Source organism: Phyllostomus hastatus, unplaced genomic scaffold (genome assembly GCF_019186645.2).
Source record: "Phyllostomus hastatus isolate PE091 unplaced genomic scaffold, TTU_PhHast_1.1 phas_scaffold_1066, whole genome shotgun sequence".
In the NCBI taxonomy this organism is placed as follows: Eukaryota; Metazoa; Chordata; class Mammalia; order Chiroptera; family Phyllostomidae; genus Phyllostomus; species Phyllostomus hastatus.
The window spans coordinates 30,554,788-30,576,511 of NW_025334004.1; the positions used below are offsets into that span (position 1 = coordinate 30,554,788).

Below are 21,724 nucleotides of genomic sequence, written 5' to 3' on the forward strand. Positions count from 1 at the left end.
CTGCCCTCCAGCGCAGAGGGCAGGGGGCAGTCTCTGTGGCCGTCTCTCTCCTCCACCCGTTGGGAGACCGGCCTGCACTCACCCCCTCCCGGGAGCCCCACTTCCCTTCCTGTGCGGAAGGTCAGCCTGCGACACGAGGGCGACTGTGACGATTACTTTAGAGGGGGCAGGACGCCGGGGACTCGGGAGGCACGGCTGGCATCTCCTCCCGCAGGACGGGGGCCGGGGGCGCTCGGACTCCAGGTCTGAACACGCGGACGCCGTTCTCCCCAGGTCGGAGGGGAGGCCCCATCCACGGGACCCCAGGGGCCTGGGCAGTCTCGGAATCAGCCCCAGGGACCAGGACACCGTGACAGTGTCACCCTCCCGGCAGGGCCACCGCTCGGTGCCACGTCACGGCCAGGAGCCCAGAGCAGGAGGGGCCCCGCCCACGCCTGCAGAGACCCCGGTCCGGGAGGGGGGTAGTGCTGACTGACTGCTGGCCTCTGCCGGGCGCCCTGCCAGGAACTTTTAAAATATCATCTCATTTAGCTTGTATTGCTTCCCGGGGGACTCGGCGTGATTATCACCCCTATTCCACGACGGGGACGTGGGCCTCAGGGACCCGAATCAGTGGCTGGCCCAGGGCCCAAGCCCCAGGCCTCGGCTGCCTCTCCTCCCCCAGACTCCACGCTGCAGCAACGAGGAGCTTCGGGGCCTCGGTCTGAGGGCTGGTTCGTGCATTCTGAGCCCCAAGTTGACTGGAGGTGCCCTTCGGGGTAGGTAGGCGAGAGAAGGAAGGGGGCGACCTGCTGAGGACCCATTATGTGCTGGGTGCTGCATATGCGCGCGAGGAAGTCCCTCCCACAGCTGTGAGACGGGATACAGCCGCCAGCCCACTGACGCGGGGGCCAGAGTGCGTGCCCGGTGCCCCCCCGCCCCCGCCCGGTGGGGTGGGCAGAGCGCGCGGAGGGCCTGGGCTCTTCCGCGCTGTCCCAACTGGGGCCTGTGTCGCCCGGGGCTGTCCTCCCACCTGGGGCCTGGCTGGAGGTGGGAGGGCAGCCCCACAGTGTGCCAAAGGAGCGTCTCCACGTGTCGCGAGCGACACACAGTAGGAGCGCTGGGACTCCAGGGGAGGCGCCACACTGGGACCGAGGTCCCCGACAAAGCCCGGGGCCGCCAGGAAGGCACACACGGGTGAGGCCACGCTCTCTCGCCCGTCAGCCACAGGCGACCGGGGCAGGGCCGGGATGGGACAGGAAGTGGGTGTGGGCACCCAGCGCGTCACCAGGAAATGCACGCGCACGTGCCCGCGATGCAGGCCGGGGCCGCACCGCCCGCTGACTTCTGCGTTCGCGGTCCATCCCGAGAGGCCGGGAGCCTGCTCCTCTCTGCAAGCGGGGAGAATGGCCCCTGCTTCCTCCCCACAGACGCCCTTTTCCGGGGAGCAGTGGGGCACCCGGGCTTCGGGGAGGAACCAAGTTCTGAGGCTCCTCACTCTGGGAACCTTTGTGGAAAACCCCAAGTTCAAGACCACAGGCCAGGGCACGACAAAGGGCCCAACCCAGGGCAGGACACCTCCAAAATGGAGGGACCGATGGGCAGTGGCTGCCTCCAGACCGGTGTGTCCACCCCCCGAGTCTCTCTGGTGGGGAGAGCCTGGGGTGCAGGGGTGAGCATCAGCCCAACTCCACTAGCCACAAAGTCCCCACCCGGCCCCTTCCCTCAGGGCCTCCTGTCCCCACCTGTGAATGGCCACAATGGCCTCTGGCCACGCCCCCTGGTAGCACTGCCCCGAAACCTCAGGAATAGCTGTCATGAGGCTTTGGAGGGGGGACCCGGCAGGTAAGCCTCAGAGCCCTCGACTGCGGCCCTGCTGACAAGCCGGAGGGGTGTTCTTGTCTTCCTCTGCTTAGCAGATGAGCGCACTGGCCCAGAGAGGTTAAGTGACTTGCCCAAGTGGCCCCAGCCCCACCCGCCCTGGGTTCCTCCTGCCACCGGGAGGCCTGGCCGGGACCAGGAAAGGAGAGAAGCTGCCCCAGGAACGCAAGGCACATCCCCCTCCTCCCGCCCCACCCGGGAGGGACGTGCAGCATCGGCGGACAGAACAGCACGGGGAAGCACGTGCCACAGAAGAGGGTGGGGGGGGACGGGGGGGACAGTGGGGGCTGAGAGCCACGTCCCACCACCTCACAGGGCCAGCCGTAGGCCTGCTGGGGGCGGTGTGTGGGTGGGACGGGCAGGCGACAGAGGCAAGGGAGGGCCAGGGGCCGGTCGCCGCCCTGTCACCACCTGCCTCACCCTCGGCAAAAGGCCTCGCCTCTCCGGGCCTCAGTCTCCCCAGACGCACGATGATAGGACTGGACTAAGATCCCTTCAGGGATCCCTAAGACTTACAGGTTCCAGCTAGAACCTTCTACGCTGCTTCATCCTCAAAAGCGGGAGCAAAAAATCCCAACCCTGGTAACTGGAAGATTTTATGTTATAAATACTGTTATCTCAGTAGACACCAGCACACTGACCTTGGCCGAGGCCCCTGCATTATTCTTGGACCCTCTGACCACCCACCTGGCCGACCAGGATGGGAGGAGTGGGGGGGGGGACAGGCCGCTGCCCAGGCCACCGGCCCAGGCATCCAGGGCGGCAGCAGGGGGCAGGACAGTCCTAGCTAGTGGCCCTGCCCCCAGGGGGTGAGCTAGTGGCCCTGCCCCCAGGGGGTGAGCCGGCAGCCGGTTCTCCCGAAATACCTGTCCTCTGCCGCACACCACGGGGCGCTGCCAGCATGCCCACGGCTGCCGGGTTTGGATGCTGCCGGTCCCGGAGTGGGTGTCCCGGAGGGACTGCCGGGGTCCGCGTTCGCACAGCCGGAGGAAGGACACCTGCCACACACAGTGCCCACCTGGAGTGGGGCGACCCTCGCGGCCCAGAGCCCAGGGGACAGTGCCGTGGTCTCCCTGGCTGGCATGGGGGGGTGTCACTTCGTCCCTTCTACTCCTCCAGGCTCCAGAAGGAGCCGACACTTGCTGAAGGCATCGTCTTCCCAGGGGCCACACCGCACACCCTCTCGTGCTCAGGACGCCCCTGGAAGGCCGGCGTCCTCGCCCCGTTTCTCGGGGAACAGCAACGAACCCCCGGGGCCCACAGCCAGTGACCCACCGCCAAGGGGGTGTGGCCCCAGGCCCGCTCGCCCGGGCTCCGCTGTGCACTCTGAGCCCCCCCCTCCAGGGGTATTTACAGCACGAAGAGCTGAAGCCGTGACAAGATGATCCGGCGACAGGCACAGACGACGTAATTAACCACCAGACTCCTTCTCTCCCTGACGGAGCCAGGGCATTTTATTCCTAGTAACACAGTGAAGTAGCGGGTAACTTCAAGGTACTGGAGGCGCTGCCTGGCTCCCAGGGTCAGCGCCAGGGACAGAGCGGCCAGCCCCACGGCCCGTCCCCACAAGGAAGCGCTCTGACCTCGGGAGGAGGCCGAACGTGAGAGCGCCCTTCTGGGGGGCACACGCCCAGGCCACCGCAGTGTCCCCAAGATGACGGGCGCCTCCCGCTGTGAGCCAGGGCCAGGCAGGGCGCTGCATGTCCTGTGTGTTCTGGTCGGACTCTCCATGCTGCAAGATGATGATGATGGTGGTCGTGGTGGTGATGGTGGTGGTGGTGATGGTGATGGCGATGATGATGATGGCGATGATGGTGATGGTAGTGATGGTGATGGTGGTGGTGGTGGTGGTGATGGTGATGATGGTGATGGTGGTGGTGATGGTGGTGGTGATGGTGGTGGTGGTGGTGGTGGTGGTGGTGGTGGTGGTGGTGGTGGTGATGGTGGTGATGGTGGTGGTGATGGTGGTGGTGATGGTGATGGTGGTGGTGATGGTGGTGATGATGGTGACGGTGGTGACAATGACGAAGACAACAATGGTGATGACGGTAGTGGTAACGATGGTGGGGATGGCGGTGGCTGTGATGGTGTTTGTGATGGTGATGATGGTGGTGACGGTGGTGATGATGGTGGTGATGACAACGGTGAGGATGGCGGTGACTGTGATGATGACGCCCACCACGTGCGGAGCACCCAGAGGGTGACCAGGTGCTCTAGATGCTTTACCCTCTTTGGCTGTGTGACCCGCACACCAGCGCTCTCAGTAAGTTATTATCCCCGCTTTCCAAATGAGGAAACTGAGGCTCGGAGCGGTCGTCTGGTTAGAGAGCAGGGAGGCCGGGGTTCAAACCCCGGGCCACTGGATGCCAAGGGTGCCATTTCTCTCCCACCTCAAGCCTCCCCTAGGGACCACCGCAGGGGAGAAACTGTTCCTTCTGCTGCCGACCCACTTCCAGGCTCTGTCTCCCTGGTACAAATGTCCCCGGCCCCCGAGCAAGCCAACCCCGCCCCCCCCGGCCATCGGCGTTGTTTTAAGAGGCGGAGGCAATGCTGAAAACGAAAGGCTCATCCCACCGAGGCCCCCGTTGCTCTGACCAGGACCCCTCTCCTGCCCTTGGCACTGAGAGTGAAAGCGAACTGCCTTACACAAGGAGGGGGGACACCGGGAACTGCTGGGCGCCAGGGGCACAGGGGGTGTGGCCAGGCTTCAGGCACCTCCTCCCTTCCCCCAGGCTCCCCAGCCTCCCTCCAGAGTCTGCTTCCTGCCCGAGCCACCACAAAGCAGAGGCAGAGAGGGCCAGCTGCACTCGGCTCTGAGGCCACGCTTGCCACCCGGAGCTCTGCCTCTGCACCACGGGGCGGGGACTAGGCCCCCCTCCCCCCTCCCCCGGGGGGCTCTGATGGCCTCCTGGGCCTGCTCTGACCTCCAGGCTACACGGGACGGGCAGGGACGGTGCCGAGGAGAAGGAGGGCGGCCGAGGCTCTCTGCTGGCCCACCTGCACCACGCCCGGTGCCCAGCTGCTGGGCGAAAGCTCGGGCCCACAGACAGGCCCCAGGGTTTCAGATCGAGCACCCCACTGTCCCGCCTCCTTACTTCCTCCCCGGGCTGGGGCCTGCAGACGGTCAGCTGACTTCCTGCCTCTGGAGGGACAGGGCCACCGGACAGGCTGGTGCACCCGCCCTGCAGACACCTGTCCCTGCCGGGCACTGAGGTGGAGACAGTCCCTGCCAGCCTCGGACACACGGCCTCAGCGTCAGGGCAGCCTGCGACTGAGGTCCATGCTCAACCCAGAAGACCTTCGCTCACCGGTTCCTTGATTCACGCCCACCCACGAAGCCCCCCACGGACCCCAGGCACCGTGCAGAGCTCCGAGGACTCGGGGACCCGCCGGGCAGGCCTCCACCCTCTCCCCGAGGACACTCCCGCCCGCAGGACGACAAAGGCAGCCCCACTCGGAGTGGCCAAAGTGCGCCGGGAATGAGAAATCATCCCCGGGGGCGGGGAGGGTCTAGGGGATAAGTGATGATGGAAAAAATCCCTTAAAAAGAATGAGGAAGAGTCTTTTGAGGCTGCAATTACATGCAAATTCCTGATCCCCAGCCCTCCTCTCCGCCTGGGCCCCGAGACTGTCCCAGGTCTGTCCCAGCAGAGGGCGGAATCGCCCACTCCCCAAATGTTTCCTCGCAGCAGGGCTGAGGCACCCCAGTGCTTCGGGCGCTGGGGGGCGGGGAGGGTGACCCACACGGCTCGCGCACCCGGCTGTGGGGCAGCCCAGGGTGAGCCAGGGCACGTGCTGCCCGGCGGAGGAGGCCGGGGCTGCGGGGAGTTCTGAGGAGGAGCCTGGCCCCCGGCCACCCGGGTGACGAGCACTGGGGGACTGTCGCACAACCTCCTCTCTCTTCCGGGCTTCAGCGGCTTCGCCCGCAGGGACTAGGAGTGGCAGGGAGCTCGTGATGGCCAGTGTTTTGGGGTGCTGGCCAGGAGTCCGGTGCTCACACGGCCACAGAGAGGCGTCGTGGCGGAGGGCCCCACACCTCGGTGTCCCCCGCCCTCCCTGGCTCCCCGTCCGGGGCCCCAGCTCCCTCCAGACGGGCAGCAGCAGGCGGCGGCCCGAAGGCACGCTCTTGCCACCGAGAGAACACACGCTCTTTCCAGCCGGGACTCCAGGCGAGTCCCGGGTCGCCCACCCCTCCTGTACCCTCCTGCCCATGGCTGCGCACGGGCACGGGTGTCTAGGATGGCGTGGGCTCAACCAGCCCGACACGTCCAAGGGACTGAGACGAGAGCGCCCAGCGCTCCGGCCACCAGGCGACCAGGGCCGGCCCCACCAGTGCCCCAGACACCCCTCGGGGGTCCTGCTCTTCAAAACCCCTTACACCGATGGCTCCTTTCCCCGCTTAGGGAAGGGGGTCCCCCGTCCAGCTCCCCGGAGGCAAGTCCACGGGCTTTGACAGCTTCTCTGATGGAGCCCCAGGACCAAGGCCAGCCAGGAAGTCCTGGCTCCCCGATTCTGTGAGGAACTGTGCCTGCGGCCGGGGCCACCGACTTCCCCCACGCGGAGAAGGCGGGCCATGTGGTGGGGCCGGCGAGGCGGGCCCCACTTGGGGACCGTGGCGCCGACTCTATAAACCAGCTGGGCACCGCCAGGGCCCAGGCGCCAGCCCTCACTCTCCGTCCTCCTTCAAGCAACACTGCCCACAGCCCGGCACGTGTGGGCTGCGTGTCGGTCACCGGGGTGCCACCGGGATGGCGGCAGCAGGCCGGGAGCCAGGCAGCCCTGGGCTCAAAGCCCCCCCTGCTGCCACGGCCTCGCACGGAGCCCCGCCTTCCTCACCTGCCAGCGGGCGAGCGGAGCCCACCTCAGGGGGCCCCACAAGGAAGCAAGAAAAGAAGTGTGTGTGAACCTGCTTCGAGACACCCACCCGTGAGCCCGGAGGGAGGAGGGGTCCACGCGGCACCAGGCCCGGCGCACCGGCCGTCCGGCTCTGGGCCGGGGCTGGCTGGACGCTGCAGCTGATGTTTATACGCCACCTGGCACGGGCCGGAGGCTCGGCTGGCAAACCACAGGGGCTGGATTCCACCTGGCAGGCTGCTGGCCGCTCCGGCCCACCCCCTCCCGGGCGGGCACCTGCCAGGTCGCTCTAGGGACGCCGGAAGGATGGACGCTCAGAGCCGTTGGGGCGGCCACCGGCCACCGGCCACCAGCTTGGCTGCCACGTCTCCCCTAACTTGAAAGCATGCGGCTCTGGAACCTCTCGGGTGTTATCCTAAAGAGAAGGGCTCAAGTCCTCACCTAAGGAAGTGGCCACAAAGCACGCAATGAGACACGTCGCGAACGGAACCCTGAGCCTGGCAGGCAGGTGCCCAGGACGGCCGTCATCGCCACCTGGCACGGAAGGTGCGCAGACAGGGATCTTAAAAAAAAGGGCCGAGGTCTCGTGCTCGGCGAGCCCCCCACCCCCGACCCGGGGTGGGCGGTGACGCACTCTCCGCACCAGGGCCCATGCAGGGTCGTCCTGCAACCTGAGCTCCGGAAAAGCGCGTTTCCGACCCGCTGCTGCGCTAGGGACGAGGCGGGCCCCCAGCCCCGAATCTCGCACACGGCGGCAGCTCAGCTTACGTTGCCAGGACTTGCAGGATTTGCATGGCTCGTGATGCTGAACACAGATTTTCCCTGGGAAATCGTGACACTCGCATGCACATGCGTCTTCCTGCTACTTGGCTCCAGTCAGCCTCGAGGTCCGAGCGGGGAGCTGCCCACGGCGTGGCCCTGGGGGACAGGCGGGCCCCAGGGGCACCGCTGACTTGTCCCCGTCCTTCCCCTCGGCCTCTCAGCGGGGCCGCGCCAGCAGCAATGGTGGAAGTGGTTCCTGGTCGTGCTAAGAACTTTCCGACCACATTCCTGGGTCCCCGCAGACGCTCGGGCCCAGGCCGCAGTCTCCTGGCCCCGGGCTGGCTGCTGTAGGTTTCCCAGGCGCAGGGGCCTTGGCCCCGGGGCAGGCCAGCCTCTGTTCACTGGGTCTCGGGCGGAGCGGAGTGCAGGAGGAAAACCACGGCTGCCTGAGGCTTTTAAATGTCAGAGCCAAGCGCCCCACCCTGTCCTCACAATGCCGCTCCAAACCACCTCACCTGGCCCAGCTACCGCCGAGTTCATACCTCCCTGCAACTCCAGCTGGCAGCTTGCCGCAGGGACCGCAGCACATCTGGCCCGCAGAGGGATTCCTGGGTCCCCAGGAAGCCAGGGTGCACTTTCTAAGGGTTTGTCCTGGGGGACGAGACGCCCAGGGCTGCCCCTGCTGCTTGTGTCTGAGTTCGGAGCCCCCGCGCTGAGCGGCACGGCTGTGACAAACCCTTTGAGGGACCAGACAGAGGCGGCGAGGGGAAGCAGAGGGACGCGAACAAGCCTCACCCCGGCCCGCACGCTCAGGGACAAGGCAGCAGCCCGGGCCCAGACAGGCAGCCCAGCAGAGGCTGCCAGAGCGGCACCCCCGGGAGAACAGAGCTCTCCTTACTTAAAAAGGACCGCACTCTTGCGCCAGGCCCCCACTGGCTGGAACCCACGGGCCTTGGCTGCTCCCTCCCCGCACCCCCCGCCGGCACGGGGTCTCACCTGCCCCTCGGGAAACTCAGGAAGAGGGCCCGAGAGAATCGGGCGGGCCGCATTAGGTCACCCGCATTCCTGACGGGACAATGGGGCCCGCCCTCTCCAGGACTGGCTTTCGGGGGAACGGCTGAACAGGTTCCAGTCGCTTTGCAAAGGAGGAAACTGAGGCACAAGGCCACCTAGATCAGGGGCCGGTAAAATGCTCTTAAAGGGCCAGGCACTAAATAGTTCCAGCTTTCCTGGCTTTCTGTCCCCTGTTATAATCGTAAACAAACAAGTGGCTCTGTGCCAATAAAACTTTATTTGCAAAAACCACCGACGGTCTGAGGGCAGGGGTTTGCCAACCCCTGGCCTAGATGGTCTCAGGGGGACAGTATGTCATCAGTTCTGGAAGACCCAGGGGCCATAACTGCAGAGGACCACTGAGCCCCCACTCGGGAGGCCCCAGGGGTTCCCTCGAAGAAGCTCCAGTCAGAATGTCCAGTCTATTACCCTAAAATATCAAGTCCCACCCCATACAAGACTCAAGGGACACCGGCCTCAGTCCTCCTAGGTCCTGTGTGATGAGGGCAGTCCCGACACCGCCCCCCGGCACCGGCTCAAGGGCTGCAGGCTGGGGACCCAGGCGGGAGCAGGCTTGTGGCTCCCCTCTGTCCCACCCAGGACCCTGGAGGGGGTGGGGGACGGCTCTAGCAGGCTGGAACACAGGCGGGGCCAGCTGCCCCGGAAACCAGGCCTCCACAGAGGCTCAACAGGGATTCCGAAACCTGGGGAGGGGGCCACGCTCTGCCCCCGGCCTCGCGGCCGCCACCCTGCCCCACAGTAGGGGGTGGTCTCTGTAGGGCTGGGGCAGCCGGGAAGGGGCCTCTCGTTGTCTCCACCCGCCGCCGCAGGCTGCGCCTCCGGGGCCGTCTCGGAGGTGCGGTCTTCATCAGGGCCGCCATCGGCGCACCTGCCCCAGCGGCGCTGCTCAGTGTCACCACTTCCAGCTGGGGTTTCAGATTCCGGTAATAATCCAAGTTCAGCCTACTTCATCCAGAACGGTGACAAGTGTCCCCTTGGACCGTCCAGACGGCTCTGACCGCGGGCAGGGCAGGGGCCAGGCTGTCATGTGAGACCCCAGCTGCTGTCCTGGGACTGCGCACTGACCCCTGGGCCCAGCCATTTCACTGACCGCCAGCCAGAGAGCCGCGTGTCCAGGGCCGGTCTGTCCCGCCCAGGGTCCACCACAGCCCAGGAGGGGAGACCTGCCCAGGCCCTCTGATGGAAGTGGAACAGGCGTGGACCCCAGAGCCAGGCCCGCCCTTGCCACGCGGGTCCAGTGAGCTTGGCTGCGACTCTGAACCTCAGTCGCATCTTCCACAAAACAGACCGACGATCCACGTGTCCCTGGACTTCAACGAAGACACCAGGTGACCGTGTGACCGTGTGCACGCAAGCCCCGCCCCCGCCCACGGAACACCGGGGAGCACGGGGCACACGGCGAAGGGCAAGCTGTGAGAGGGGAGTTTTCCGGGAAAACTGGGGAGCAGGCTGCTGAGCCCCCAGGACAGGACCCCCCTGGAACCTGCTGCTTGGACGGTGGCCTCCCCTGGGACATCGCACCCTGTCGCCGCGGCCCCCTGGGCTCGCCCTCGCTGCCTGAGGGCCGGAGGGGGTGGGGCACCCCGGGGGTGGGGCCTGCGGCCGGTCCGCCGAGCAGAGCCAGGGTCTGGGCATGTGCAGAACCAACGCGCAGCCCAGTCACTGGAGAGCAAGACCGGAGCCTGGGGAAGTGAGCCAGGGCTCATCACACCGCACAGCCCAGCTCGGCATCCCCCCCAGGGCTCCAGGAGAGGAGCCAGCCTCTGCCTCCCACCCACCTGTGTCCCCCCTTCCCCCCTCGGCCCTGTCCTGGCTGTCCACCAGCAACACCAGGCTCAGTGGGGCTGCGCGGGGGCAGTGAACTAACTCAGCGGGAAGAGCACCCCAGAGATGAAGGCGGGGGCTCAGAGAAATGGCACCCCCCACCCATCTGCTGGCCTGTCCAGCTCCACCAGGGGCAGAACAGGTGGGCCCCGATGTCCCTGTTCTGCGACGGGGCAGTCACCCAGCACCCGGAGAGGTCCACGGCTCAGACCTCTGGGCCCACCCTCCTGACACCGGTCCCTGCACAGAGAGCACAGCCCTGGAGGACCCAGCGCCTCGGAGCGGGGGCCTCTGCTCACCCGCGGCACTCCGGGCCCACGTCAGGCAGCGCCGGGCGCCGGCTCCGGACCCAGTCCCCGTCCCAGCTCTCAGGGCCACGCCCGAGCCCCCCTGCCCGTGCAGCCAAAAGCTCCAGAGTCTGACAGTTTCGCCACTCCGTGCGCGGTGACCTTGGGCAAAGGGTCTGACCCCGCACCGTCCGCTGCGGGAGCCACCGGGCCCACGTGGCCAGTCCAAACCGCGATGTGCCGTGACTACGACACGCCCCGGACCGCAGACACAGCACAGAAAACGAACATCGAATTCCGCGTGGGTGATTTCTGTCAATTGAAACCACAGGGTTTGGGGTAGACTGAATTAAACAAGTCATATTAAGTTGACTTCACCTACTTTTTTTTTTTTATCACCGTGCCTGTCAGACCGTTTGAGACGTGGCCCGCGTCGTTTCCACGCACGGAGCGGATGTCCGCCGTCTGAGGCTCGCGACCCTCCCCTGCGACGGTTACCTCGAGGGGAAGACGCGGTGGGGCGCTCGCCTCACTGGCCGGGGACCAGCAGCCCCACGGCCGTCCCCAGGGCTGGGGGGGGGCTGCCCAGGAAGGGCCAGGCACCCCGCCCCGCCCTCCTGCTCCAGCCTCCCAGCAGAGGGGCCGAGTGAGCTGCTGCCCTCGAGCTAATGGCCACGGAAAACCACGTGGGCAACAGCGACCCTGGTTCAAGGCCGCAGGCCACACTAGGTCAAAGTCAACAGCAGTGAGAGCGGTGACAATGATCATCTCCAGGGCCACCAGGCCAGCGGGCATCCCGCCCAGGTGCGCTCACAGGCTCCATCCCCCACTGCACAGAAGAGGACTCCAGGCCCAGGGAGGGACTTGCCCAGGGCCACCCGGCTAGCGAGCAAGCGGCACACCAAAGGGCAGTGCCGGGCCCACCTGGCCCTGAAGCCCAGGCCCGCCCACGGCGAGCCGGGCCAGGCCCCGCCGTCCACTCCCTGCCACCCTGGGCTCGGGGCAGGCACTGGAACACTATCTGCTGCCAGCGTCCCCGTGTGGGTCACGCTGAAGTTCCGGTGTCTCTGCCCAGTGACCATCAGCCTCCCGCCATGGAGGTGCCACCTCCTGCCTCTTGCCAAACAGTTGACGCTGCACAGTCGGCCCGCATCCGCTGGGACGCTCTCCCCGGACACACGGCGCCACGCCGCGTCTGCCCGAGCAGGCCCAAACCCGACAAAACAGGGTCTCGTCTCCCGCGGGCTCCCAGGCCCCCCGGGCTCGTCCCCATTTCCAAAGGCCCGACCCTCGGAGGGCTCCGCTGTGGAAGGCTGCTCCAGGTCACAGGAAGGCGGAAAGTGTCCGGGTGGGTTAAGCCTGTTTCCACCTGCTCCCAGCACCCGGGGTCACAGGGTGGATGCGCGGCCCAGAGGGGATGCGGTTAGAACTGTCTGGCCAACCGGACCACAGCACTGGGTCCCGGGCGGGACCTGTCCTTCCACAGGGGACATGTGACACTCCAACACAGACAGGCGTGGCGTGAGAAGAAGGCCGAGGTGGCCCACAAGGCCCTCCCCAGTTTCCTTATCTCCCTGGGGCACCCACGTGAGGACGAGGCACACGGGAAGCGGCAGAGGCCACTCTGCCCCACCGACCTTGAGCTCGGCCGGCCCCATGCCTGGCTGCACCGGGAAGCCACCTTGCCCTCCGTGGCCGAGCCGGCCCAGCAGGAAGTGTGCTGGGAATTTTCCTCCTGGGACGCGGGAGGACACTTCTCAAGCCTCTTCTCCCCGTGCCCAGGCGCACCTGTCGCTTCGGAGACACCTGTCGGGGGAGCGCAAGACCCCAGAAGGGAAGGGAGAGGAGTGCCCGGTGCCTTGTCCGGAACAGCCTGGCTTGGGGGTCAGAGGGGAGGCTGGCCAGCCAGGCCCCTCCCCGACCTGTCAGAACTAGCCACTTGGGGGAAGACCAGGGAGGGCCGTGGCCACGGCTCAGAGATCTCCCAGCAAGCAGGTCACAGACAGGTGACAAAGGCACTAAAGGATGATCCCAGACTGTGGAGACATCCCCTTAAGGAGCAGAGCCAGCCTCTTCAGGGTGTCTCCCCTCAGCCGAACACCCCTCAGAGCCAGACTGCCGGGTCCCGGCCCCTTGTGTGGCCGAGGACCCAGACCGGACAGCTGGACCGCACGGCTCGGGCAGAGCCATCCCGGGGAGGGCCCAGGGCGGGGCCACGGGCCTCCGCGCCCTAGGGCCTCGCTCACCAAGGAGGGCAGCACCCCGGGAGGGCCAGCCTGGTGGCCAGGCCTGGATCCCCTGGTGTCAGAACCGTGAGGCCTTCGCCAGGGCGTGGGCCCGGGACATCCGATGGGCGAAAGCCCCGCCCCACCCCCTGAGAACACCCTGTGCCCCCGGCCTGGGCCGCCGGCTGGGAGCAGCCCTGGGGGGCGGACCTCACCACCCCCGCCTGGCCATCAGGGACCCCAAACCTGGGCCCTGGGGTTCACAAGGGTCCACCACTGCCCCAGCCAGGAGATGGGGGTCAGGAGGGGGCACTCCGTGGCGAGAGGCCCGTGGCTGGGGGCCCCTGACTTACACCCCCGGCGCCCCCGCCCACCCCGCCGCCAGTCCCTCCGTGCCGGGGCCCTGCCCGAGTGCCTCTCTGGGCGTGCTCCCCCCCTTCCCTCCCACGCCTTCCTGCCGTGACCTCTTTGCACCACAGTGTCCCCAGGTGTCATCTGGGGTCAAACCCCAAAGGCAGTTGATTCAGAAGGTCCCAGACCCAGTGAACCCCAACAGATCCTGGCTCGGGTGCCCCCGTGGCTTCCCCCTGGGCTCAGAGCAAGGCCCTGCCGGCCCCTCGCCGCCCCTGGCTCGAACTCCCCGGCACACCCACCCCCGAGGAGCCTGGCCCTGAACTTGCAGAACCCACCCGCCTCCCCACGGCTCCACTGGCTCTTTCCCCTCTGGCGATGCTCTCCCTCCGTGCCCCGCTGTGGCTGGACACGGCTCGTCACCTGGCCCTCGGCACGGAAGTCACCTCCTCAGACAGGCCTCCTCTGCCCCTCCAGCCTGGAGGCAGCCGCCTGCCCCTCCCCTCCGCCGCCTGGTGCTCCACATCGCCCGGCCCTCCGAAACAACCTTGCCCGCCGTGTGCTTGCTCACTGTCTAGTCCCCGACCTGGAAGGCAGCTCCCAGGAAAGTGGCAACTGAGGGCTTGGCAGAACGAGCGCCAGGCCCCCGGCAGGCATTACCGAGTAGGGTGAGCACCTGCTGCGTGAAGGCCAAGGGGTGAGGAGCAGAGGAGGGAGCGGCAACAGCCCCCGCGTCCTGCTCCGGGACACGCGGGGCCCCATCGTCGCGCAGCCAGTCCCCCCCCCCCCGCCCCCGATGGGGCTCCAGGAAGCACAGGTCCCAGAGGCGAGGCCTGAGTCCCCCATGCGTCCTGCCCCTGGACTCAGGTCTGGGGCGGGGGGCTCTCCTGTCTGCTCCCCGAGGCTCTGCCAACGGGAGTGCCAGAGGAGAGCCTAAGGCTGGGGGACACACGGGGGGCCCTGCCTCGTCCTGTCTGCGTCCTGGGGCTGTCCCTGTCACCCCGCCATGCTTCCTGACCCGGCGGGAGCAGGGCGCGCCACTCACGGCAGCGGCTACCAGCCCGCAGCTTCCCTGCGCGCACAGACCCGAGCTCCTCTCCTGCCCTCCCTCACCCTCGTGGGCCGGCGCCTTCCACTGAGGGGCCTGGGGTCTCCCAGCATGCCCCCGATCTCAGAAACAAGCCTGCCTTTCTGTCGCCCTGGCCCGGGGCGGGGACGGCTTCCTGTGTACCCAGTGCTCCCGCCCTGGCCCTCGGTTCTCAGAAGCCTGGGTGAGAACCGCTCTCGCGGCCCTCTCTGCGGACACGTAGGTGCTTTCTGTCCCCTGGCAGGGCCCTGGCAGACCCAGGGGGCTTCCCGTGCTCTCCACGCGCGGAGATCCGGTGAGGAAACCGCCGCAGCGTCCCCACCCCCACCCCCACCCCACCGTCCACCCTGTGCCGCGGCTCCAGGGAAGGGGCCGGGGACCTGGGGGCCGTGAGTGACACGTGACAGATGCTGCTGAGCCCGCTGGTGCCACTCACGAATGAGGCTTGGGGTGGTTGCGTTATGTTCTGGAACCAACCGTTTCTTTTGTTTTCCAAGCTAGAGGGGGGAAAAAACACCCCTCCCCTTCCCCAAAAGGAATTATCCAAGAGTTCTACTATTCTGACTTTCAAAGGAACCATTGTTAATCTTTTGGCCATAAATAGGCAATTAACACCCACTCTGAACCCAGCGACACCGAGTCCCGGCCAGCCCGGCCACGGCAGCACCAGCCCTGCCCTCCGCGTGGCGTCTGCTCCCTCCAGCTCTGCGCCGTGGCCTGGGGCTGTGGGGAAGGGCAGGGCCTCTGCACACCGATGCCACACAAATGTCACACGGGGCCCGTGGCAACAGGGGGGACGTGACGCGGACGTGGGTGTGGGCGCAGGACAACGGAGGACTGTGCTCCCAAAGGCCGGTCCCCACGGGAGCCGGCAGCCGCCCCAGGCGAAGTGGCCCAGGCGGGCGCCAGGTGCGTCGGCCCTGGGCCTGGCCCGTGTGATGAGCCACACGTCCGCCCACAACTTGGTGGCACCTCCGCGCTTGCCCTCCTCGGGCCTGCCCCGGGGCTCGCCCAGGCCACACGGCTCACGGGGCCTGGGCACTCCTTCCCTGGGGGCGCTCCTTCCCAGGGGGCGCTCCTTCCCAGGGGGCGCCATCCCGACACCCCCGGCAAGGAAGTGGGCATGAGACGGACCCCACGTACGCCACCCTGGCCTTGCCCAGCCCGCGTCCGGGACGGGATGCCCGGTGTTGAGGGACCCGGCCGCGTGGCGGAACCCTGACCTTGGGGTCACGGGACCCTGGTCCAAACCCCACAGTGCGACCCAGCGGCTGGACTCTGGCCCTCGGACAAGCCGCGCCAGCTTCAGGCTCCAGGGGAGGCGGGACGCGGCCGCGGCCTCAGAGCTGCAGAGACGGGGTCCCACAGTGAGGGCCGCTCCCGCTCCCCGGACCCTCAGGGCTGCAGAGACGGGGTCCCACAGTGAGGGCCGCTCCCGCTCCCCGGACCCTCAGAGCTGCAGAGACGGGGTCCCACAGTGAGGGCTGCTCCCGCTCCCCGGACCCTCAGAGCTGCAGAGACGGGGTCCCACAGTGAGGGCCTCTCCCGCTCCCCAGACCCTCAGAGCTGCAGAGACGGGGTCCCACAGTGAGGGCCGCTCCCGCTCCCCGGACCCTCAGAGCTGCAGAGACGGGGTCCCACAGTGAGGGCCCGCTCCCCGGACGGCAGCTCCTTCCTCTGGACCAGTCTGACTCCCAGCTCCCCGGAGGCCACTCGCAACAGTGCCCACGGCAGCCGCCTCTCACCCAGCGCTGACCCTGGGCCCGCGCGGCTCCTGAGTGTTTCGCACGAACGACCTTTCACGCCACCAGCAATGCAGTGAGAGGCGGCATGGCTGCTCTGCCTGTGGACGGGGCAGCTGAGGGGTCACATAGGTTGCCCGGGTGTGGACAGAGCTTGTCCCGCTGTCCGAGCAACAGTCCACGCCCTGCTGCTTCTCTGCAACCCCCCCAGGGACCGTGGGTGCACCTTCCCACTGTGACTCCCGGGGAGCCGGGCTGGAGGCTCCCGCAGGCGTGCTGCCCACCGGGTCTGCGAGGGCAGGCCCGTCTCCAGCACCGGGGCACGACTGGCCGGCCGGGGCTGCTCCAAGCACATCCGGGCAGCTGGAGGGGCTCCCGTCCAGGCAGTGGGCTTACACAGCCGAGGCCCTTCCCCCAGAAAGCCCGGGCACCCCCAAAGCTTCCCGGCCTCCCATCTCCAGTAGCCTTTGGCTTGGAAAGGCCCTGGAACATGGAAAATCACCGAGTGGCATGAAAAGCCGCCTCCCTGGCACGTCCCCAGCTGAACTGCTTCTCCCTTCCCCGGGAGATCAAAGCCATTGTGTCAACACTCGGCCCCGGGCCGAGTGACCTTCACAGCAAAGTGCTTATGCAATCTGGTGGCTGGGACTGGGGACAGGGAGGAGCGACCCAGGTGTCCGCGCAGAGGTTTCCTCGGGCTTCGGGAACCCCGAGGGGGGCGCGGGGGTCCCACCAACGCCCCAACGCCCAAGAGAACAGAGACTGGAGAGAGCGGAGGCCAGCATCCAGCCCCGGGCCCCAGCTCCGCTGCCGGCGGGGTCCGTCGGCGCCAACGCCACCTCCGCCAGGGTGGCGGGCCCCGCCGGGCGTCCGGATGAAGCCACGGCAGACGGACAGGCCCAGGGGCATGGCTCTGCAGTAAATCAGTGTCACCCACGGAGGAGCCACGCTTCATGACCCCTCCCCCTGTTCCCGCCTCACGGACAGGGAAATGGAAGCTGACAGAGGGTGACCCGCCAGATGGCACGCGGCTCAGGAGCTGGGCCCCCGCCTGCCTCCAGAGCTCACCACACATTTCCTCTCCGCGCCCGCCGTGTCCCACAAGGGGCGGCCCCCCGGGAAGGCCGCTGGGCGGTCCTAGAGGACCGCTGGGCGGGAGGCGGATGCCGGCCCCCCCAGCCCCCTGACTGACCGTGCGGCTTTTGGGCAAGTTCGGTGACACTCCCTGGAGTCTGGACGCCTCACCCCCAAGGTGACAGCAAATCAGGGGAGGCTCCTGAGACTTCCTGGGAGCTCAGCCGGAAAGACCGCCACGGCTGATTGGCAGCGTCTGTCGGGAGCGCGGCGGGACAGGCACGCTGGATGGAAGCCCGGGGCCGCCGACCCGGCTCCCAGCTCCGACGGTGCAGGCAGGTCCTGCCGGCCTCCCCTCCTTTTCCAAGCCCATCTCGGCCACTTCCTCCCCAGACACAACGGCCCCCACGGGCCCGCGGTGCTTTCTGCCGTCCCTTTATTTAGCATTTATGTCATCCCACGTGGAACTCCAGGGCTCTGCGTGCCTGCCTTTCACCAGATCCCCAGGCCTGCCTGCAGTCCGTGTTGCAGAGGGCACCCTGCCCGAGCTCCCTGCTTGCTGCCGGCGAGGCTCCCCGGGAGGGGTGCCCAGTGGGCGAGGCAGTGGGGCACTGGGACCAGCAAGGTGGCCGGCCCCTGGCAGAGCGGCCCCGAGGCGGTCCACGCTCAAGCAAGCCAGGCCTGGGCCTGGGGGTTCCGCCAAGTGTTCGAAAAGCACAGCTGGCCTGCAGCTGCCGGGGCTGCCTGGGCTGCCTGGGCAAGGAGGTCGTGCGGCCAGCACGACCGTGTGGAGGGCCACCCCGCAGGGCGGCGCCCCCGGCACACAGGGTGGCGAGCGGTTGGTGACGGGAGGGAGCCTCACCCACGGACGACCCTGCCGGCAAAGGGCCACGAGCCGCTGCTGGGCATCCGTGCTGACTCCTCTGATGACGTCCCACCCCTCACCCGCTGGGGCCCCCGAGACCACCCCACTGCGCCCTGGGCTCGTCCGCAGGACCACCGCCCTGGGCGCAGCTTCTACCCTGCGCTTCCCTCCTACCCCAACCTGCCCCCCGCCGGCTTTCACGGGCCTGCCAACATCTGCCAGCACAACAGTCGCTGCCTGTTCGGAGGCTGCCCGGCAGGCTGGGGACTCGGTGTGTGGGCAGCCGCGATCAATCGCACCTCTGTTCCCGCGCCCCGACCCCTCCTCACAAACGTCTCGCTTCTGTTGGAAGCGCTGTTGAGAAATACAATTTGTTGCTCTTTCAAGCCGACCAGCCTGGCGTTAAAAACACAGCAAGGACCGTGACAGCCAGGGGCGAGCCATTCGGCGGCGGGGCGGAATCTGCAACTGTTGCTGGGGAATCTGTAAGTGCTGCCTTCCCTGCAGCCCCTGCCCCTGTGGCCGGGAATCTGCAACTGTTGCTTCCCCTGACATCTCTGTTCCCGCGCATGCGGCTCCTGTCTAAAGGGCCCCGCGCAGCTCGGGTCGCAGCCAATGACCAGCTGATGCTTGGCGGACCAACCAGGTTCAGAAAAGCAGCAACTCACCGTGTCGACAAAGGTCTCGCCGGTAAACCACGCACAGGCTCTGGCTGGGGCCTGGGCCCTCAATGACACACATTGTCGTTTTGCAAAAGGGACGCCGTGGCTTTGCAGAAGATGCCCAGCAGAAGGGGCCTCAACAGGGCCCAAGAGAACTGCGCCGGGAGGTCAGCGGGTCAGACCTGGTCCCCACCTCATTTCTCCCTGGGTGGGGGGGGGGTTCTCCTCGCTGTGACCACCCTCCCTGACCCAGGACCCTCAGCCCTGCCCACGAGCTGGGCACTGAGGTTTTCAGACGACAGGAAGGAAGATGGTCTGAGCGCAGTTTTCAACCCCCAACCCTCCGCGCCCCAGCCTCAGTGATGCTGCAAGGACCAGGGCCATCGCTGCCAGGGGCTGGGCAGCTGTGCTCTCCGGAAACGAGGCTGGCACAGGACAAGACATGCAGGGGGTGAGACGGGGGGCTCCTGATCACATCCGCCTTAGTCCCGCGGGTGACAGGTGTCAGGTGAGCCCGCCCACACACACGTCCTCTGCCGGCCACGCGGTCGGTCACCTCCCGCCGCCGCGTGACGAGCCTCGGCCCCCAGCACGGCGAGGGCGGGCCGCCCTGACCGGCAGAGGGGTCGGGGCGAGATGAGGGACAACCGAGAAGTGAAAGGCAAGGACGGGAGAGGGAGGGTGAAGCCGGAGTCGAAAAGAGGGGCAAGAAAAGGAAGAAGGGGGACAAGAAAGACCGAGCGTGCTCCCGGGCACGTCGCCTTCGCGTCCCAGCTCTGCCTGTGGAGTCGCCCAGCGTGCGCTCACGCCTTCCCTCCCAAGCCCTGCGGTTGTGAGTGGCAACAATAAGCGTGTCAGCGTTCACACTGTGCCAGCCGGCAGACCAGGCGATGTGTGTGCGCACAGATAAACGCACACACATCTGTATCAGTGAGTGGGTACACACACAGAGACACACCCACATACATGTGTGGTCACACATGCACGTATATACACACGTAGACACACACGTGCACACACCATTTCCCTTATTCCTTCCCACAGTCCCGTGTTGGTGGCGGCGGTGTTTGCTGCCCAGGGCTTCTGGCCTCCTGCCCTGCCGGGGAGCCCGGTCTGTCCACGCCCCTGCCCAAGGCGGGCCAGACAGTGAACTCCGTGCTCCAGGAGGGCCTGCGTCCTCTGCAGGGGCCAGAATGGGTGAGGCCTGCGGGTCACCCGGATCCCTGACACCCCCGGCCCTTGCCCCTCCCCGTGGCGTGCGCGGGGGCAGGGGGTAGGGACCTCGGGGCAATCCGTCCTCCCCTGCCGTCCTCCTCTGGCTTCCGTGCTCTCGCCTGGGTCCCTTTACTACTGGCAACTGCAGGGGCTCTGGCTGCCACCCTCACTCCGGACCCTTCAGCCCTGGTACCCACACATCTACCCCAGGGGCCAGCTCTGGGCCCCTCGGGGCACCTCCAGGGAGCGGGGTCCGTGGGAACTCCCAGAGGCCTAATAAACCAGACAGGCCCTGGGCACCTTCCGCCTGGGCCTCTCACGCGCCGGGTCCCAGACCCTAAGCACAAAGGGGGCCCTTTAGAAGATGCTCCATTGGAACCCTCTCCTCCCTAAAGAGCAGGCGTGTAAGCCAACATCTGAAGACCCGTGAAAGAGCCCATGACTCATCCCCTGAAGACAGGACGGCGGGAAGCACGGGGCAGCGCCCACCCTCGGCTCCACCCACCTCGCCACGTGCAGGCTGGGTGAGCCGCGCGGCCAGTGGAGGCCAAGGTCTGGGGGCCGGCAGTCCCTCACCAGCTGCCCCTGGGCCGTGAGCAGGTCCCTGTGCCCACGGTGCTGCACACACGACCGCTCACAGGTCGCAGGCACAGGAGGACCCCACGTGCTCCAGGCTGCGTCTGGGCCACTCTCGGGTGCTCGAGGGCTGCCCTGGGCCAGCCTTCCAAGGCTCCTGGAAAAGCAAGCCCCCCGCCCCCCCGAAGCCATCTGTCACCCCATGGGGAGCCTGAGCAGGCAGAGCCTCCTGGGGGAAGGGCTGGCCAGGGTCCGCAGGCTTGGCCCGCAGGAAGCTCAGGGTCTATCCCCAGGGGGCTGGCCACAGCCCTTAGGCAGCACACACCTCCCTGGGGCCCCCTCCCCTCTCCCTGCGCTCCGCCCTGCCCAGGCCCCGGCCGGGGAAAGACGGGCAGAACTGGGCAGCCTCCTCGGCAGCTTGGAGGCCTGCCTGGGCCCCGTGAAACGATCTATACATCTGGGCACGGCCCCCCCCCCCACCCCGCATGGTGTGTTTCCCAACGCCCCTCCCCGAGCGAGGACGGGAAATGTCGCCAGGAGTGCCAGCGCTGCTATTCCAGCTTGGGGCCAGTAAAACATAACCACACGTGTAAGTTGTTTTTATTGCCTATCTCGCTGATTAGCTAATAAAATAAGCTCAGCCTTAAAAATTTAACTGAAAGCCATTTATCGCACCCAGGGCCCAGAGCTCCGGGTTTCCTTCAGAAGTCGCCCAAACCTGTCACCTCTCCAGCCTTTTCACCTCTTCCAGTTTCTCCCGAGAAGGAAAATTCCACCGCAGCGTCCAACGTAAATGCATGGGCTCCATCGCCGTCTGGCCGCGCGGTCCCCGGGAGGAGGGGAGGGACAGGCCTGGAGCGGCGGTGAGGGGCAAGGGAAACTGGAAAACGAGGGGCAGGGGCAGGGGCTGGGGGAGCCGCCCGGCCCTCCTCCGGGGCCCTCCCCGCGTCAACCCACGGGCAAGGAGGCAGCAGGCACGGGGAGACGGGGCAGCCCCGCCGCCCACCCCGTCACGTGTCAGCCCTCCGGCTGCCCCGGGCCGGGAAGCCCAGACGCGGGGCCGGGGGTGCGCCCCAGACCGGACACCCCGCACCCCTCCTTCGGGAGGGGGACTGCGGGAGAGAGAAGGGAACTCCGCCAGCGGGGACCGCGTCCTCATCCTGGGAGCGAGGAGCCCGGCCGGCCGGGCAGCCCTGGGCACAGGAGGGAGCGGCCGCACGGGGCGGCAAAGGCGCGGGCGCAACCAGCCGGCCTGCCAGACGTGGC

General features: G+C 67.2%; 1 protein-coding gene across 2 annotated transcripts in view; it reads right to left on the minus strand.

The window, feature by feature from the left end:
• FAM53B (family with sequence similarity 53 member B) overlaps nt 1–21,724 on the minus strand; it is a 63,830-nt gene that overhangs the window by 18,867 nt on the left and 23,239 nt on the right. The window contains exons 4-5 of one of the 2 annotated variants that reach the window (XM_045853747.1): nt 21,201–21,338; nt 20,483–20,615 (exon numbers count right to left, since the gene is read on the minus strand). The exons of the other annotated variant lie outside the window; for it this stretch is intronic. Coding sequence (XP_045709703.1) covers nt 20,517–20,615; nt 21,201–21,338 — 237 coding nt within the window. The 3' untranslated portion in view covers nt 20,483–20,516. Of the gene's footprint in view, nt 1–20,482; nt 20,616–21,200; nt 21,339–21,724 lie in introns of those variants that run through there. 2 annotated transcript variants of the gene reach the window in all.